General features: G+C 45.9%; 2 protein-coding genes across 3 annotated transcripts in view; one reads left to right on the forward strand and one right to left on the reverse strand.

Annotated features, from left to right (window-relative positions):
* The window catches only part of FAM98A (family with sequence similarity 98 member A), a 582,326-nt gene that overhangs the window by 268,496 nt on the left and 299,803 nt on the right, over window positions 1-14,027 (reverse strand). The window lies entirely within an intron of this gene.
* LTBP1 (latent transforming growth factor beta binding protein 1) overlaps window positions 1-14,027 on the forward strand; it is a 275,135-nt gene that overhangs the window by 144,224 nt on the left and 116,884 nt on the right. The window contains exon 8 of the mRNA XM_049784171.1: window positions 2,676-2,747. Coding sequence (XP_049640128.1) covers window positions 2,676-2,747 — 72 coding nt within the window. The remainder of the gene's footprint in view (window positions 1-2,675; window positions 2,748-14,027) is intronic.

Genomic DNA, 14,027 nt, shown 5'->3' on the forward strand with positions numbered 1-14,027 from the left:
GGAGGGAAGGGAAGGGACAGGGAAGGGAAGGGAAGAGGGGAGGAAGAGGAGGGGAGGGGAAAGGGGAGGGAGTGGAAGGGGGAGGGGAGTGAAAGGGGAGGGGAGGGGAGTGGAAGGGGAAGAGGAGGGTGAGGGAAGGGAGGGGAGGGGAAAGGGGAAGGGAGGGGAGAGGAGGGAAAGGGGAGGGGAGAGGAGGGAAAGGGGAAGGGAGAGGAGGGAAGGGAAAGGGAAGGGAAGGGAAGGGAAAGGGGAAGGGAAGGGAAGGGAAGGGAAAGGAAAGGAAAGGGGAGGAAAGGAAAGGGGAGGAAAGGAAAGGGGAGGGGAGGGAAGGGAAGGAAGGCTGGCAGACAACACAGCACATACTGGCACTACCCTAGGCACCTTCAGAGACACTGGTGTGTGTGTGTGTGTGTGTGTGTGTGTGTGTGTGTGTGTGTGTGTGTTTCTTCCTCTGACCCAGCCCAGCTTCTCCAAATTCTCCATCTCTTGGCCCAGGACAGACTTTCCTTGGCTTTGTCCTCTATGCTCTCATATTCCTACCCTACCTTCGTCTTTCACCCCAAGCGGGGTAGCCCTTTTTTCAGTAACTTTCAGTTACTGTTGGAAGGCCTCATTGAGCTACATACACAAAAGCCCTTGCACAATTGATCAGTTATTCGGGGAAATTCCATTTTAAATCTGCAAATGATTTTATTCACCAGCCTGCTGTAATCTATTAGAAATGGGCATGAATAAGTCACTTGTCTTTTCAGTCTTTTTTTTGGGGGTGGGGGAGGGAGGAGGTAAGGGATGGGAAGAATAAGGGGTACTGGTGGAGGTGGGGTGGTCACAGAGGGTCGTGCCAGTGACCTCTCTGAAGATCTGAAATCCCATAGTATGATAAACAATGATACATTATATCAGAAGCTAAGGTTGATTTATAAGATGATTGATCTGGTTTCTTGCCTTTCAGGGGAGACTCCTGTAGCCCACTGTTCTCTTTGATCTTTCTGCAAGGGGCCCCATGTTCTCCTTTGAAGGGATAAGAACAGGAAGGATAAAAGGAAGGAGGGAGGGAGGAAGGATTAAAGGAAAGAAGGAAGGAGGGAGGGAAGGAGGGAAGAAAAAAGGAGAGAGGAAAGGAAGGAAGGAAAGAATGAGGGAGGGAGGGGAGAAGGCAGGCAGGCAGGCCGGCAGGAAGGAAGGCAGGAAGGAAGGGGGAGGAAAGGAATACACAAATCTTGACTTATGGGGTAGTTTCCCACAACCAGCCTCTTCTCCAAACTCCCTTATGTCATACCTTACCCTTTCTTACTGGCCTTCAGGAGGCTCCACTGAGAAGGGAGATTGAGCAAAGAAAGTGAAAAATTGGGAGCGGCCCCTTTATAAGGAAACATTTGCCTGATGGCAAGAATAAAGAGCACATGGGAAAGGCAAACATTGCTCCCCCTGCCACCCCCTCGTAAGAACATACCCTCGAACTCTGTGTCTATTCCATTCTTCATGATGGTTTGCGCCTTCCACTATTCTAGTCTGTCTTGGTGATGATTCCCGCCTTCCATTAAATTAACAGCGCATTTCCTGTGGCTCCAGAGGCACCATCCAAAAAGTGGCAGAAAGGAAGGAGCAGTGACAGCTGCCACTCTATGATGGGTTACCGCTGCCAGGCACTTTTGTACCTAAACTCCCCCAGTCCCTAGACTCCCACCTGCTCAGTCTCTGGGAATAATTCCAGGACACGAAGCTCCCCAGATTCTGGAGCTGGACACCCAAGGGTGATGTGCTGAACTCCAGCCATTCCGCTCCTTCCCAGTTCTTGGGTTGAGACTGCAAGGCCCTTGGGGCTTTCTTTCCCTGAAAGCAGATCTCTGGTTGGTAAACACTCATTGGGGTGTCTGGTGCACACAAAGGCAGGTGTTCCTTCCAACACCTGCTTTTTCTTCCTAGGCTCATGATCTGAGCATCAGTTGACAAGGGTACCTTGAGCTAGGATGACAACCTAGACTAGAATTTATGGGGCAGGCTGGAGCCTCAAGGGAGAAATCCAGGCTCTGAAAGAACTTGGCTGGACCAGCAGGCCTCCAGTCCAGACAGCCCCAGGCAGGCAGTCACATATGCAGGGAGAAAGTTCAGATGCCAGAAATCCAGTGTTGGGGGGAAGAATAGGTCCTTTGTGAGAGAAACGGTGAATCGTGAGTTGGAAGAAAATAGAAAATAGTCTTAACAATATTGATAACAAAAAATATATTGCAAACCACAGTATCTCGGGGAGAGAGAGAGAGAGAGAGAGAGAGAGAGAGAGAGAGAGAGAGAGAGAGAGGTGTGATATAGAGGCATAGAGTCAGGCAGGGGAGAAGGCTAAGGGGAGGTCAAAAGGAAAACTAGGGACATTCATGGGAAATGTACCCTGGTGAAGGGTGTTGGACATTGTATGAATGAAACTCAATCATCAACAACTTTGATCTTTTGGCAATTCAATTAAAAACTCATATGTTAAAAAAAATGGAGATTGGCCAGGCATGGGGACTGTTGAAGGTAAAGTAAGACTTGAATGTATTGAAAAGCCACTGCATCATGACAGAGGGAAACATGCCTTGACTTGGCCACTGGGGAAGATTGGGGCGACTTGTCTGCAGTTGCAGGACTGTGCAGCCTCAGGAAGGCACATAACAGACATTCTGCTTCCTTGCTTGCAGCTTACCATGGATATAACCAAATGATGGAATGTTTGCAAGGCTTTAAGCGGGTGAACAACACCTTCTGTCAAGGTAAGCTGGGTGAGGGGGCTTTGGCTAAGACTCAGCCACTCTCTGGGCTTTCTTAGCACCTGAGTTGTTCCATGACCCTGCTAACCCGCAGCTGAGCACCAGAACTGAGCCCACATTTCCACTAGGCAGCCAACACAGAGGTCTACTGTGCACTCAATGGGATGGAATCACCACCATTGACACCAGCCCCACTTGCCCCAATTCTCTTCATTTGTGCTCAAATCCATAGGAGTTCAGTTGATGTCCCAGAATGCCTTTGGATCTCTCATTTGCTTTTCTCCCAGCCACACCAGTGTGCATGCAGCATGTCTATACAGCTCAGCCCGGAGCCCTGCTGCTTGGCCTGCATGTGGCTGAGCCAGCAGTGTACCACTGCCTTTTGTATTCTCACCCTAATGGGGTCCATGTCCTCCAAGTGGTTGGTCATAGTCAAGTGAGCCATAGCATCTCTTCCAGCAATAGATGGAAAAGCAGGTTTCTGGCTGCTGAATGCAGGGAGTGTGTCGTTGTGTGTGTGTGTGTGTGTGTGTGTGTGTGTGTGTTTTGGGGGTGGGTGGGTCACAGACTGTTTCCTCACTTTACATCCGAAATTTGGATGACTTCTCTTTGGCAGCAATAGCAACTCAGGAATTTTGTTTCTCTTCCTCTGTGACCCTGAAGAATTGCTCATCTAGGATAAAAAGTTTCTCAAGTGATATGGAGATGTGCATACATTTGTTGTATGTCAGGTTGAATGTCCCATGGTCGCCAGTGGGGAAAGGGGAACCCCATACCCTCTATCTGCGGGGGAATAGGAGAAGCTGGTCTGGTAGTAATAATCCACACAGATATAGAGGTTTTAGCAGGCAAGAAACTCACACTGCAAGTTTTTCAACCAAAAGCGATTCGCTCCACCACATGGTACCACAAGCCTAGATGGCAGTTCACAGCTAAGCTCTCTTGACTAGCATTTATTGAGATAAAACAAAACAAAACAAAACCCACCCCATAGGCCGGGGGGGGGGGAATCCAGATGAAAAGGCAACGAGGAAACAGACCAACAGAAAACAATTAAGATACAAATTAGGACTAATTCAAAGGCCTCTAATTACATCACATACAATGATGCACACAGGGACACCACTGCCAAGAGTTGACTTGAACCAAAGCCTGTGCCCAGATCATGGCATGTCACTTCTACTTTGGGCCACATTGTCCTTCTCAGCATCCGTGGCCAGAATAGATGCAAGGAATGGACTGTCGGGTGCGGGAAATTTCAGGCCAAGGGGTGTTGGAATGAACTGAGGAGCTACTCAAGTGGATTGTTCCTTTGCGCAGCTGTAAGGGTGAGGCTTTGCTAACTTATATTTCCTCAGTGTTGTGTATGTAAACATTTGATGGGATTATTATGTTACTGACACTACCCTGATCAGTGATTGTGCCCTACCCTAGGGTGTGACCTGGCATTCTGCCCCCACCCTAGGGTGGTACCTGATTCTGCTTCCACCATTGGGTTGTATCTGATCCCACCATTGGGTGGTACCTGATTCTGGGGGATAAAAACAAGGGTCTGTGGAAGGCGAGAGGCTTTTTTGCTGGAACTGAGGCTGAGACTTTGGACTTCAGTCTTGTCCACCGAACAAAGCTAATATTTCCACAAGCCTGACTGTCTGCGAGCTGTTTACCTGCTGTTTCACCTCAGAACTGTCTGCTGGACAGGGTGGCAGATGCATGCTCCGAGCTGGAGGGGAAAGACCTTATCCTCCATCCCTCCATCAGTCAACCTCTTCAGGGGCTGACTTGCAACACTCGGGAAAGGCACTTAACTAAGGGTGTGCCTGTGTTGAAGAGAGAAGATTCTGCCTAAACTGTTCTAAGCCCGCTATGGTGAAAGAATGTTGGAAAGATTAGGGTTCTTTGCTGAGGAGAGGCCGCTGGAGACATTTTCTGAGTCTCATTTGCAAACTCGATTGAGAATGTGGATTTGCTAAAGATTATTTGGCAGTTCGTAGAATTTATGACATCATTAAAAATTTGTATTAAAGTGGATGGAAGATTAAGTAAGATGATGGAAGAACGGGAGGATTTGTGAATGAATGGCCCACTGTTTTCTTCGGAGCAAACTAAATTATTATTTTAAAGATTTGGATAACATACAGTTTAAAAAAATAAATATATATATTTCAGAAAGGAAAGAAACCTTAGTCAAGAGTATCTTCAATGGTTTTCCACGATCCATTTTCACTCAAGGAATGACACAAGCAGGACTCTATATATTTAAAGTACATATTCAAATCAAATCCCATCAAGGAATTTATCTGAAAGTGACCCCCTCCTTCAATGACATGACCCTACCTGGGGTCACAGCCCAGAATTTAAGAAGCTGGATTCCAGGGGCCACAAAAATAATATAGTGTTTGCCTTGCATTTGACTGGTCCAGGCTAGATACCTGACACCCTGTATGATTTCCCCAAGCCTACCAAGAGGGATCCCTGAACAAAGAGTCAGGAGTAAGCCCTGAGTACTACAGAGTATACCTTCCACCCCAAAAGTCAAAGCTGGATTCTTTGGAAATAATGGAATGAAAACAATGTCTTTATATCATGCTCACCTGTTTGAACTTGGAGATTTGGCTATTCATTGTCATGGTCTATGGCTCTAAGTTTTTCCAGAATGCCATTCGCCTGTGTTTGGCTTAAAGACATACAAAATGAAGACAATTGGAACGGCCACCGTATAGACGGGCCTTATGCAGATTGACTGTCCAGGGAAACCTAGATTTCATTCCTTGTATCAGAAGCAATTTCACAGATTGGAGTGACAGTTCTTCTATGTGGTTACAATTCACCCAAGCCATCCTAAAGTTTCTTTGCAAGAACTGCACTTCTGGTATATAGAAATGGCTCATCAGATGTCCAGCTGGCTCAGAAACTCTGGGCAGCTCTCTCCTCCTGGGCAAGTGGGGTGGGAGGGCCCTGGCTCTATAGTCCCCTTTTTCCCCTGCCACCATTCCGCTGGCCCTTAGGCTGTGACAAGAAGCAGTAGCATCTTGGTCTATCCCTGGAGTTTTAGTCCCTCACCTGGGAGCCATATGCCCTGCCCCATCCCTATTTTTTCTGTGAGATTATGGAGAGGAGGATTCTTATTTCTCTCCTATTATTTGGTCTTGCTTAGCAAGACATTGCATGAGAATTTTTGATGCTTCTCTATGCTTCTTATTTCTCTGACTGTCAGATGCTGAAGGCAGTTTCTATTTTTTGTTGTTGTTGATGATGATGGAACTTGGCCATTATTGCTACCAATTAGAAACTTATTCATGTGCACACACATATGAGTCATCAACTTCTCCAGTGTCACAGGTAATAAGAGATTCAGCTAGAATTTCTCTTTTTAGTTGGTCATTACCTGTCTTCTAACTTGATCTGTAGAGTATTAAGAATGTGGACACTCGTTAAGATAGGAGATGATTTGGTAAAAGAGGTCAAAGCAATTTATACTCATAAATATCAAATTAATATCCATCCTCTCACCTACTAGCTTATCCCCTTACCTACTGGCTTCAAAGTGTGAATGACTTTATTTAAATTTCACTTGAGAAGTGACACTGAACATCACAGCCATTTCTTGCCCTCACACTTATCAAAAGGAAAACTCCTTGTAGTCACAGTTTAAAAATTTTCTTGCCTTCTCTCCTGGTATGGAAGAATTTTGAGCCCATTTTATTTCTAGCCCAGCAATCTCATGGGCTCATTGCAGTCAGAGGTACTGAGGGTTACTAGCTCCAGAGCCAAGCTCTAGTGTGTCTCTGGGGGACCCAGTTGAACGCCCTAAGTCTTTCTGGCAGACCTTCTGGAAGCATTGTAGCAAGTTCTATTTCACGGGGCCCCGTGAGCCCTCTGCTAAATTACATTTGCACAAAGGTTGCCTCCTAAAATAACATGATTTCATTCAGCATCATCTGTTCAAATGGTTTTGCAGATTAGGGCCTGATTTCACCCCCTTGTGATTCGACTGATCAGGAAAAGGGAATTGAAGAGTCTCATGTTACTTTCGTGGACTCGCTTTCCCTCCAGCCTCTCAGCTTTGGGTTTTGTGATCTTCTAGCTTTGCTAGTGTCGTCTCCATTCCCTGCCCAGTAATGGACTGGGATGGTCCACCTTGTTTTGTCCAGTTGAATGTCCGTTCAGTATACAAAGTGAGTTAAACCTGAAAGTGATGAGTATTGGAATCACCCACCATGCATTATTTCCGAAACCCACTTTGAGTTCCAGGGACTCCCCTAGAAGAGCATCTTGGGAAGAAGCTCTGCTGGGGGAGTCCCCGGTTTCAATGGGTGAAAATCCTTCAGTGAGAGAAGAGAGGAAAATGAAAGGCTAAAGAAAGGGCTGTGGAAAATGTAGTTTCTCAAACATGCTTGGCCCCAGAACCCTTCTTATGAAAGACTCACACCAAACTTGTGTTTAGTTATCTTTTACTATTTGTAGGATATGGGTCTCAGGGATCTGCCCTGTAAGGATTTGGTGAACCATATTAGGTGCCAGGGATGAAAGCCATGTCAGGCACATGCATAGCAAGCAACTTGCCTGCTATACTATCTCCCCGACCCCCAAATTTTGGTTTTATATAGAAGACTTAAGGTAACATTGTTCAGGAACTTTATTCTTTAGTTTTATATTTTTAATTTTTTGTTTGTTTTTGTTTTGGAGCCAGCAGTGCTCAAGGATTACTCTTGGCTCTGTGCTCAGAAACTACTCCTGGCAGGCTCAGGGGACCCTATGAGATGTTGACGATCGAACAACGGTTAACTATGTGCAAGGCAAATGCCCTCCCCTCTGTACTGTTGCTCTAGCCTAGGATCTTGGAAAGTTTTTTATCCTTGGAGCAATGTGTCTTGAGAGTCTGGAACCGTCCAGATGCAGGTCTTGATTTTGTAAAGAGGAATTTGCTAAGCAAAGGAGACAGCAGAGGTGGTCTTAGAAAGTTTTTTTAAAAAGTAAAGGAAGCCTGAAAGGTTCCAGAGATAGATGTTGATTTCCTGTCCCTGCACGGATGTGGTCTTTGGCGTGTATGCAAGGCTGAGGCTACCAGCCAGAATACACCCCTAAGTCTCCATGGGGAACAGGCCCCTTTTCTTCTAGGCTATGTGGTCTCTTAGAGAGCCGGAGGAGACAGCTCAGTGGACAGGGGTACACGGGGTGTATGCAGAATTTGGGGATCACTCCCTGACATTGTGTGTCCCTCCTAGCACTACTAGATCTGTTTCCCCACTCCCCCAAATATAGTGGTCCCCATTGCATTGTCAAATGGTCAGTATGACCAAGAGAAGGCAGAACCTCCAGAGGTTTGTTTTTTTTTTTTTTTTGCTTCCCAGTGGGAATTCTCATTCTCTCCTTTCTCCCTAATTTCTCACTATTTGCACAAACTTGCTACAACCGGATCTCCAGAAAAACCTGCTTTTTTTGTGCAACTCCATGTAGAGGTTTCCTCTCTCCTTGTCTCCCAACTCCTGTTTGCTACTGGATATGCCTCATTTCCTGTCCCAATTTGCGTCACAAAAAGCACTGTTCCCTGGGTTAAATATACAGGGTTTCCCCAGGGAAGAAGAGGTACCTGTTTTCCCACAGGCCCTTTCTAGTGTTCCTACCAATAGACATTAAATGGCAACACTCACTGGAACCCTTGGCTTCTCCCTTTGTGGCTACAGGAAGTTGTATGAAATCAAATAATTTTTCAGTTGGAAGGACCTTTGGTTCTGGCTTTTTGTGTTTCTGGAGGGAAAACAAACCAAGAGACAGAGCATCATCCTTATTCTAGCCAAACAAGATCTCTGCGAGATACTTCTCTGGTTGGATCTCTTCCAGTCCTTCTTGACATTTACTGAAAATACATTTGGGCTGGAACCATCTCTCTCTATGGCTCACAGAGTTAATTTGACCTGCCTAGGTAGATACACCCAAAGGAATAGGTCCGCAGACCATCTAGAATGGAAAGTCCTGGATTTCTGTGAGGTGAGATGTACTGGAGAAGAGAGTATGTGTGTGTATGTGTGTGTTTAGACCTTCAGCTTTTCTACTGTGGTACCTGGAGAAGAGAGGTGTGTGTGTGGTGTGTGTGTGTGTGTGTGTGTGTGTGTGTGTGTGTCTTTAGACACAGCTTTTCCACTGTGATACATGATTGTATCAGACCTCAGTCCTGCAATCCCAAGCCTATGTAAGATTGGTTTTTAAAAAGTGTATTTTGGTATGGATTGATTTATTGTTTTTTTTTTTTTTGGTTTTTTGGGCCACACCCTGTGACGCTCAGGGGTTACTCCTGGCTATGCGCTCAGAAGTTGCTCCTGGCTTCTTGGGGGACCATATGGGACGCCAGGGGATCGAACCGCGGTCCGTCCTAGGCTAGCGAAGGCAAGGCAGGCACCTTACCTCCAGCGCCACCGCCCGGCCCAAAAACTTTTTTTTTTTTTTTTTGGGGGGGGGCCACACCCGGTAACGCTCAGGGGTTACTCCTGGCTATGAGCTCAGAAGTTGCTCCTGGCTTGGGGGACCATATGGGACGCCGGGGATCGAACCGCGGTCCGTTCAAGGCTAGCGCAGGTAAGGCAGGCACCTTACCTCTTGCGCCACCGCCCGGCCCCTGATTTATTGTTTTCTAGCCTTAAGCTTCTGTTGATATCAGTGGAGTCAAATAATGCTGGAGTTATTCCTCCAATGGAGACACAGATGAAGACCAGTTTCATATCACTAAACTCAGTTTATGACCCCTGGGAGCTAACTATCTTGCTCCGAAATGCTCTGTCAGTGTTGGGAAGAAATACACAACTCTCCATCACTATAGCTCTTCCTATGTCCTAAAGAAACCCAGGGGATTGGTTGATCATATCTCTGGTTTTTGCTTGGATGAATCTATCTGTCCTCCCACCACTGCCCTTCTAGGGCCACCCCACAGGGTAACCCTGGGTCAGCATCCTTTGTTGTGTTACGTGCTTAGAAAACTATTATTGTCATAGTGGTCCCTTCTCTGCCCTCACTGGACACCCTCCTGGATGCATTCTTACATAGACATTTTACAGCTCATGAGCACCCTGAGACAGGTAAATCCCTTATACATCTGTGTGGTGACACTTTTGTCCTATGCGTGATATAAACTTTATTTATTTAGCTGCATAATCAAGTTGAAGATACTTTATAGACTTAAAAAAAAACCTGAATTAAAAATAGTTCAAAGACAAACTATGCTGAAGATTTCACCTTTGTGGGACTTTAGAGCCCTAAAAATAGATGGGGACAGGTGAAGGACACAATCATTTTCTGGAAGTTGTAAGCCTGTTCTTGGTTCCTGGAGATACACTAAGGGAAGGCCTTGGCTCAGGTTGATTCAGTAAAGACAACTAGAGAAGGAAGAGTCTGACACAATTTCTCTTCCTCATGGATTTGGCCCTTCCTTCCTGTCCAAACACTAGCTCTTTTCAAGTCTGACTTCCTGTGTTCCTTTCCCATGTCGTCATGGCTGAGGCCTTGGGCCGTGTCAAGAGGATGGGAGGTGCCATTGAAGGAGTGACTGAAGCCAGGTAGTTCTAGGGACGAAGGAACACCCCTGAGTCTGGCAATTAGCAGAGAGCTTGTGGGTGTCTGTCTAGAAGCATCCAGAGCAGAAAAAATCTACATGTGATGAATAACGTGTTACCTGTGAATTGAGGGACAGGCTCTGTGGAGAAAGGATGTCTCAGAACCATAGTGGCAATTCCAGCAAGTAGAGTGTTTTTCCTGCCTTTTTGGCCCACAAATGGCTGGTTTCCAGGTCTGAGGTTTACACGGGGCCTATGAGAAGGGCTTGACTTGTTCCCTTGGTTCCCCAAATGGACTTGGCAGTCTTCCTGCTCCTTCATGGTGGTTTTCTTAAAGAGCTTGAGTTATGGGGAGTCACTTTCAGTTTCATGCTGTGAATAACTGTGCATGACGGAGACATACGCCCTCAGCTCCACTAGAAGGTCAGGTGTGGGCTCTGTGTGGTGCCGGGTTCCAGCTGAGTCCAGGTTGGAAGGCTGTGAGGTTTACTCCCAACAAGCAGATGTGTCCCTTTGTTTCAGTGCTATTGAAATGGTCACACTTTATCACTGAGGTCCAATTTCAAGCTGGTGACAGTGTCTTTTGAAATGATGTAGTTATCTAGAATAAAACACAGGAGCAAATAATGGCTTAGTGAGTGGCTCTTGGGGGACAATTTGAATAGTCATGGTTTTCTTCCCCCTGATTACATTCACATGTAGAAAATGGATCTCTCAGAAATCTTGGTGAATATTTTACTGTAATGAAGGATTGAAGGAAGTAAATGTTACATCAATGGATGCCCCCAGAGTCAAACACAGTCAACACTTTGTAGGCTGAAGAAAATATAAATGCCAACTTAGTTTTCTCTCTTGAAACTTGCCAGATTCTTTTTTCTGTATTTTCCATTTTTATATATTTTTATTTTAGTTTTGATTTTGTTTTTTGGGGCCACACCTGGCAACACTCAGAAGTTCCTCCTGGCTCTGTGCTCAGATATTACTCCTGACAATTTCAGGGGACATATGGATGCTGGGAATCAAATCTGGGTAAGCTGTGTGCAAGGCAAACACCTTACCCGATGGATGTACTAATGCTCCAGCCCCTATTTTTTTTAACTTCACCAATGACTCTATACTCTTGGTTTTTTTTTTTTTGTTTGTTTGTTTTTTGTTTTTTTTTTGGGTCACACCCGGCGATGCTCAGGGGTTACTCCTGGCTGTCTGCTCAGAAATAACTCCTGGCAGGCATGGGGGACCATATGGGACACTGGGATTCGAACCACCCACCTTTGGTCCTGGATCGGCTGCTTGCAAGGCAAACGCCGCTGTGCTATCTCTCCGGGCCCACTCTTGGTTTTTTCAAATCAATCACATTTTCCTTATTTTGTTTCCTCTTGCATCACTACTTTTGTTCATTGGGGCTGTTATAATAAACCACCATAGACAATGGAACTCAGAACAACCGAAGGGGTTGGTTCATAGTTGAAGCTGAGAAGGGCCACAGTGGGGTGACCAGGTTTTGAGAAGCCCCATCATGGGCATCTCCATGTGTCCAGTTGTCCCGGAACGGTGTAAATTCCACCTCCTGATACAAGCATCTCTCTCCAAACCATCTACTATTAGCTTCACCTTTGGGGCTCAGGGCTTCAATATAGGAATATAAAATAAAAATTAAAATATAGGAATATGTGGAACATGGGGCATCTAAGCTATAAAACAAATGACTGGGAATCCCTATTTCTTTTTGGGGGAGATGGGCCACACCCACCAGTGCTCAGGGGTTACACCTGGCTCTGCACTCAGGAGTCACTCCTGGCAGGCTCGAGGGACCATATGGGATGCCAGTGATTGAACTTGGATCAGCCTCATGCAAGGCAAACGCCTTCCCCACTGTGCTATCATGCCAGTCCCTAAACCCCTATATATTTTTTGTTTTTGGTTCACACCCGGCAGTGCTCAGGGGTTACTCTTGGCTCTATGCTCAGAAATCACTTTTGGAAGGCTCGGGGGACCATACGGGATGTCGGGATTCCAACCACTGACCTTCTGCATGCAAGGCAAAAAGCCTTACCTCCATGCTATCTCTTCAGCCCCACCCCTATTTTTGACTTTGGTCTTCAGAATCTTTGACTCTACTCTGGATATTCAGACTGGGGTATCCCACAGGGGAAAAAAGTTCACTTCCAGCTGTCTCTCTCTTCTTCCATATGTCCCCTCAAATCGAAAACAATTTCCCTCTTTCCTCCAGTTTCCAGTTGCCCTGAATTTCCTGACTCTTTACCCTTTCTATCCAGGTCATCAGACTGCTGTCCAGGTCAGCCCTGTCTGCTACTTGTCAGCAAAATCAAACTCTTTTCCTCTTGTTTCCTGCTGCCTCTCGCCATCACCCACCTGACCCGTCACCCAGACTCCTGATCCAGCATTGCCTCATTTCTGACTGAGCCATGTGTCTGCCAGATGCATCCCTCCTTACCTTTTGATGCTGGCCTGCTCAGAAACCTCTCTTCTCACTTCCTGTTCCCAGGCAAAATGACTCCAAGTAGGCCTGACTTTCACCAACAATTTACCTTTCTGAATCCTCTTTTCCAGCCAGTCTTTGACTCAGGATTTCCTAAATCTTTTCCAGCCTCTGCATCCATCCTGCACTGTCCCCTCCTCCCCCCATGGGGACCCGCTATCCCAATCTATCAATTCCATCCTATTCTCAACTCTGACCATCTTCCCGCCCCACAGCCTGAAGCCTCCCCCACCCCCGTGGCCTCCTCAGCCCTTGTGAGGGCAACTTCACCATTGAGCACCCCATTTTTTTGTAATGGTGATAACTGGAACTGATTTCAACATCTTCATTTTATTGTTTTTTTTTTTTTTTTTTTTGAGTCACACCGGCCTGAAGATGCCAAGAATTTACTTCTGACAGACTTGGGGGGCCCTACGGGATGCCAAGGATTGAACCCGAGTTGGCTATGTGCAAGGCAAATGCTTCACAAAATGTGCTTATTGCTCCAGCCTCAACATCTTTAATTTTTGATGTGTATCTAGACTGTTAGTACGCAGACCGAATCTTGGCCTTGTCTAAAGGTGTAATTAGACCAAATAGTGTAAGTTCTGTGCAGGGTAGAGACTTAGGTCCTGTGTTGTTTACTGGTAAATCCCTAAACCCTAGGACAGAATCAGGTATGTTATAGGTACATAGTTCATATTGCATAAACAATACATATTCAACACATGGAGACTGGTCCCCCAGAGACAAACACAATCAATAATTTCTAGATCACCTTGAAGAAAAATATAAATGCTAACTCATTTCCCCCACCCCTTGCAACTTGTCAGATTCTTTATTTATTTTTATTTTATTTTAGTGGGGTATTTTTTGTTTTTGGTTGGTGGTGCTCAGGGGTTCTTCCTAGCTCTACGCTCAGAAATTACTCCTGGCAGTTTTGGGGGGACCATATGGGATGCCAAGGATTGAATCTGGGTCAGTTGTGTGCAAGGCAAATGCCCTACCTGATGTGCTAATGCTTTGGCCCCTAATTTTTCCCTGCTGGTACCTAAAAAGCAGCTAGTGTTCTTTATCATAACCAAGAGGTTATTAGAGTGGAAAAGGAAGTGAATGTAATTAATTTATGGACAGATGATTCAAAAGGACTGGGTCATTCCTCTAAAATAGCATTATGTTTCAGGGGGCCAGAGAGATGGTACAGTGGGTAAAGCGCTAGCCTTGCAACCACTTTACCTAGACTTCAGCTCCAGCTCT

This window comes from Suncus etruscus, chromosome 12 (assembly GCF_024139225.1).
Source record: "Suncus etruscus isolate mSunEtr1 chromosome 12, mSunEtr1.pri.cur, whole genome shotgun sequence".
In the NCBI taxonomy this organism is placed as follows: Eukaryota; Metazoa; Chordata; class Mammalia; order Eulipotyphla; family Soricidae; genus Suncus; species Suncus etruscus.